This window comes from Athene cunicularia (assembly GCF_003259725.1).
Source record: "Athene cunicularia isolate RWA chromosome 28 unlocalized genomic scaffold, athCun1 chr28_part2, whole genome shotgun sequence".
In the NCBI taxonomy this organism is placed as follows: Eukaryota; Metazoa; Chordata; class Aves; order Strigiformes; family Strigidae; genus Athene; species Athene cunicularia.
In genome coordinates, this window is record NW_020799140.1 from 1,711,146 (window position 1) to 1,715,992 (window position 4,847).

The window sequence follows — 4,847 nt, forward strand, 5'->3', positions numbered from 1 at the left end:
CTCTTGCAGAGCTCCCTGTGATGTCTGATGGCAACAGGAGAATTTACGACACATTTTAATTTACAACGTGCATTTGAACCCCGTGACCGGTGGCCGGAGCGTGTGCCGGGGCAGGCGGGGGGCTCGCTGGGCTGGCAGGAGCCGCTGTCACAGCTTGTGCTTCCTCCCTCCGCCTCGGCGCTCACCGGCTCAGCGATCACATGAGCCCCTTGTTCCGAGCCTTTGTCTCTCATCTCCTACGGCGAGGAGCTGCGTTTTGGGAAGCTTCTGCAACCTCTGCCCGTAGACCACGCAGAGATGCTCAAATAGGATTATTTGTCCCATTTACCCTCCTGGGGTGGGTTCGGAAAAGTCTTCTGTGCTTGGCGATATGTATAAACCCCCTGGTTCGTTTGGGGGGGTGGGGATGAGCTGTATTAATTATTAACTGTATCAGCACCCAAGGCTGCTCTGGGTGACCAGTAGCTGCAAACCCTCCTGCTCACCCTCGTTGCTGTCAGCTCCCCAAAAAGAATTTTTCTGGGGTCCTTGTTCACCGCAGGGGCCCGAGCACAGGAGTTTGGTGCCGGCGGGTTCTCAGTGAGACTGAACCTGCAGAAAAACCTTGCAAAAAGCAACACCAGATTTTCAGTGGCTCTGGGATTTGGGGTTCCAGGGCAGGTTTTGCACTGGCACAGGGGGTGTCACATCTCCTGTGGCCACTGTGGGGACAATGGCAGGTCAGTGGCGCCTGGGCCGGAGCATCGCGCTCAGGGATGCAGAACGGAGGGTCCTGGGGAATGGAGGGAAGTGTTGGGCGCCATCCCACGGGAGGTGACAGGTGACAGCAAAATGATAGAGGTGCCACCAGCTCCCTGAAAACCAGGGCCTGGGCCGAGCAGACTGCGATGCTGCCGTGCTGCTGCCGTGTCCGAAAACGCACCCACGTTGGTCGGCTTCGCTCCGGCGGGACGCTGCGGGGGGGGAGATGGGGGCAGGCTGCAGTGAGCTCTGCCTGCATCCGTCCCGCCTGCCCTCTCCGGACCTGCCCGTTAGCATCTGCTCCAGAGGCATTTTCCCAGCTTTTCCAGTGAAAAAAAAACAGCTTAAAAGCTGTCACTGGGGGGTCTCCTGCAACTGGGAAATGGAGAGGGGCATCAACCAGCGCATCCGTGAGGGAGAGGAGGGAGGTGTCAGCATGAGCTGTAACATCCGAATGTGCAGCGGGGTTTGACCCTGGAGCACGGGGAGATCCCTGCCCTGAGAGCGGACAGACCTACCACAATGTTGCCGAGGAAATAATTTTCTGATTTCTTGAAAAAAATTGCCAGTGCTCCAGCTGAGCTCTTGGTGCAGAGGATGCTCCTTACGTCGGAGACCGTCGGTCCCCAGGGGACTGTCTGCGGGCCCTGGGGACAGGCGGTGACATGGAGGGTTGATGCAGAGTTGGCGTTTCCAGCCGGGAAGTGGGGACCTGGGAGAGGTTCCCTACAGACTCAAGGACTCGTGCTACCAGCAAATGCTCCGGCAGCACCGAAGCTCCGCTGCTTCAGGGATGGCCACGAAAACGTGGCCGTGCCACACGGACGATGCACAAGGGGCTGAGCAGGGAGACGTAGCCCTGCCTCGACCCTTCTAACGCTTTCTTCCTCAACAGAAAATTAGTGAGACCTGTGTTCCCATCAAAAACCGCATTCCCCCCTCCTGATAAAACAAAGCTGCTGGGAACTTTCTGCGTGGCGTTTGCCTCCCCCAGGCTGTGCCGCTTTGGGCAGACCCCAGCAACCCAACCCCTCCAGCCAGGGCTGAATTCCCCCTCCCAGGCTCCACCAGCCCCTGGCCCTGCCCCAGACCCCCGCTCGGGGGCTGACCCACCCTCCAGCCAGTCCCAGCTACGGGAAAACAACAACAAAAAACCCCAATGCAACCCCCAAACAAAGCCACAAGCCTGGGGGCAGATGGAGAAATAATCCGGCCTGGATTTGCCCCCTCCTCTGATTTCTTGCCTGATGGGCTGCGATCCCAGCGCCACCCGTTGCTGCAGTAGCAGCTGCTGAGCTAAAGCCGGGCTCAGAACTAAAGCCGGGCTCAGTGCGACCGGCTGGGAGCCGTGCTGGGGCAGAAAACCTGGGAAAATGCCTCGAACAGAAACTAACGGGCAGGTCTGGCAAGACCAGGAGGGGTGGGTGGATGCAGGTGGGCCTTGTTGAACCCAGCTGGGCCCATCCCTGGGGAGATTCCACGGGGACGTTTGGGCGTCACGGAGCTCTTGGGCAAAAACTCACCCTCTAACCAGCTGCAGATGTGCATGCTGCAGCCACTCCACAGCCCTCTCACGGATTATTTTTGTTATTATCCTCATTTTATTCTTAACTTTGACGTTAAGACGCTACTGAGGAATCTCCTGAAATGAGGGACTTCTCAGATGCTTTTTGCTCTGAGTTGGTGTTTGGCTTTTGCACGTCGCAGCCTCGTGCCGAGGCTCTGTGAGGCCGAGCTGATTTAATTTTGGGGACCACCTGATGCAGCGCACGTGAAGGAACTGTCCCCACGCGCCCATCGGCATCGAGCCCTGCTGCCGATGCTCCCGGTCATGCAACGGGACCTGCTGCTTCTCCTGGCTGGAAAATCCTTTGAAACTGCGGGTGGGGGCAGGCGGGGGGAGCATCTAGAGAGACCCCGGCCCCAGCCAGGAGCGAGAGAGGCTGGAGCCGCTCCTGCAGTCGCTGCTTCCCGGCGCCTTGGCGAGGAGGGGTCCTGTGGGTTTGTGGTGGGGATTTTTGCCGGTAGATGCTGTCGGCTGGACCTTGCCACAGAGCAGGAGTCTGGCGATGTGTGGGATGGAAGCTGGGAGGGGGGCGGGAACTTTTCGGAGGTTTTGTGGGCCACCCCTGGGGTGGGAGAAGTGGGAAGGGAAGGTTCTGGCTTCAAAAAAACCTGCCTGCTGCTCCCCATGGGGGGCCACGCACAAACCCCCCAGGGTGAAGGGCTGCCTTTGCAGCGTGTCCCCCCCCACACACACAGGGATGCTGCAAAGCCCCTCTCAAGGTGGGATCTCCTGCCCGCTTGGCCCTGGAGGTCCCCGGCTGGGAGGGTGAGTCCCACTGCCACAGGGCACCGAGGAGGAGGAGGAGGAGGAGGAGGAGGAGGAGGAAGCAGTTGCCATCGCTCCGTGCCGGGGTTTAACGTCTCGCCCTTGCGCTCGGTGTAGCATCGCCGGGAGAAGCCGCCGTCGGCAGCGCAGACCTCGCCCCGTGCCCACCACTGGCCAGGCCATGAAGACAGAGAAGGACGAGGCTGTGCCCACCTTCTCCCTGGGGGGTAAATACACCGGAGAGGGGGCAGGTGAGTCCCTTGTGCCACGGTGGGGGGGCTTGGTGAGAGGAGTCGGGGCAGGACGAGCCTTTGCTCCTGTTGCTGTGAGGGCCTTTGGCTGAATCCCACCCCAGAGGGGGGGGCTGGGAGCACCCTGAGGGTGGGCACGGGTGGGCACGTGGCATCACCCAGCGTGTTCAAGACACCAGCAGGCTTTGCCTTCGTACCAGCAGCTTTTTCTAGAGCAGAGACCCCGTTTCTAACCACCCTGGAGGGCTCCTGCCTCTCCAGCCCCTTCCAAACCAGACCCCCCCCATTCACCTGCACCCCTGTTTGTAAAGGGCAGAGAGGGAGGAGGTTTAGGCAGGGCCCAAGGCTTAGGGGCGAGCTGTGCCCGCTGCCTAACAGCCTCTCCCCGGCAGGTTGCAGCGAAGCAGCTCTGCCCGGCGGCCCGATGCTGGTGCCGGGGAGCGGAGGGACCTCAGCCCAGGACCTGCGGCCGCTGAAGCGCAGACCTGTCCCAGGTGAGCCGGACCCCAGCCCTGCGCCGGGGAGGTGACAGCCACGGCTGGGGTGGCAATGAGGCCAACAGATGTGTCTCCTTCCAGGGAAGCACTACCAGTGCTCAAGTTACGGCTGCAAACTGGCCTTCCCCAGCATGCAGGAGCTGATGGACCACCTGAAGGTCCACTACAGACCCACGCAGTCCCTCGAGGGTAAGGCTGGGACACCCTGTGTCGCTCTAGGGTGCCCTTTTGTTTTGGCTGGGAGGTGGCAAAGCGTGGCTGGAAGCTGAGGCAGCGGCGGTGGCGGTGCCTGTGCCTCCAGGAGATGCTGCACAGCCACGGATGGGAGTGGGGGGAGTGTGGGAGGTGCTGGAGACCCACTGATGGGGCTGCCCCCAGCCCTGGGGGGTGCAGCGCAGCTGGGCTGTTGCTGGATCTCTGCCCTGTTTCTTTGCTCAGGCAAAACCTTCCAGTGCCCAACGCTGGGCTGCACAGAGACCTTCCCCAGCATGCAGGACCTCATGGCCCACATGAAGGTGCACTACAAGCCCAACCGCTACTTCAAGTGAGTCCCGCCGGTCCCTGTCGCCATCCCGTGCCACCCTGCCATCTCCCTGCAGCCACCTCCCACTATCTGGGGGCACCCAGCAGCTCCCAAACAGCCCCGAGCACAGGGGCTCCCACCTTTACAAACCCTTTCCCCCCCCCCAACCCATCTCAGCGGCAGACCCCGGGGTCGGGGCGGGTGGGTGATGCAGGGGGAGCACCGCTGCTGATGCTGCCTCCCCGGCCCCGCAGGTGTGAGAACTGCATGCTGCGCTTCCGGACACACCGCTCGCTCTTCAAGCACCTGCACGTCTGCTCCGACAGCACCAGCACCCCCGCGCCGCCCCCCAAAGCTGACAAGCCCGTCCTGCCTGCTACCTCTGCCCTGGAGAAGGAGCCCCCGGCCAAGCCACCCGAGGGGCTTCCCAAACTCCCGAGCGTTATCCGGCCCCTGGAGAAAGAAGCCATCCTGCCCGGCGCGGACTCTGCCCCGGCGGCCCC

At 61.7% G+C, this 4,847-nt stretch overlaps 1 protein-coding gene across 1 annotated transcript in view; it reads left to right on the forward strand.

Annotated features, from left to right (window-relative positions):
• Nucleotides 1-4,847, forward strand: part of ZNF414 (zinc finger protein 414) — a 7,433-nt gene continuing 2,586 nt past the window's right edge. Inside the window, exons 1-5 of the mRNA XM_026865156.1 lie at nt 1-3,324; nt 3,717-3,818; nt 3,903-4,010; nt 4,260-4,365; nt 4,599-4,842. Of these exons, the coding sequence (XP_026720957.1) occupies nt 3,255-3,324; nt 3,717-3,818; nt 3,903-4,010; nt 4,260-4,365; nt 4,599-4,842 (630 nt within the window). The 5' untranslated portion in view covers nt 1-3,254. The remainder of the gene's footprint in view (nt 3,325-3,716; nt 3,819-3,902; nt 4,011-4,259; nt 4,366-4,598; nt 4,843-4,847) is intronic.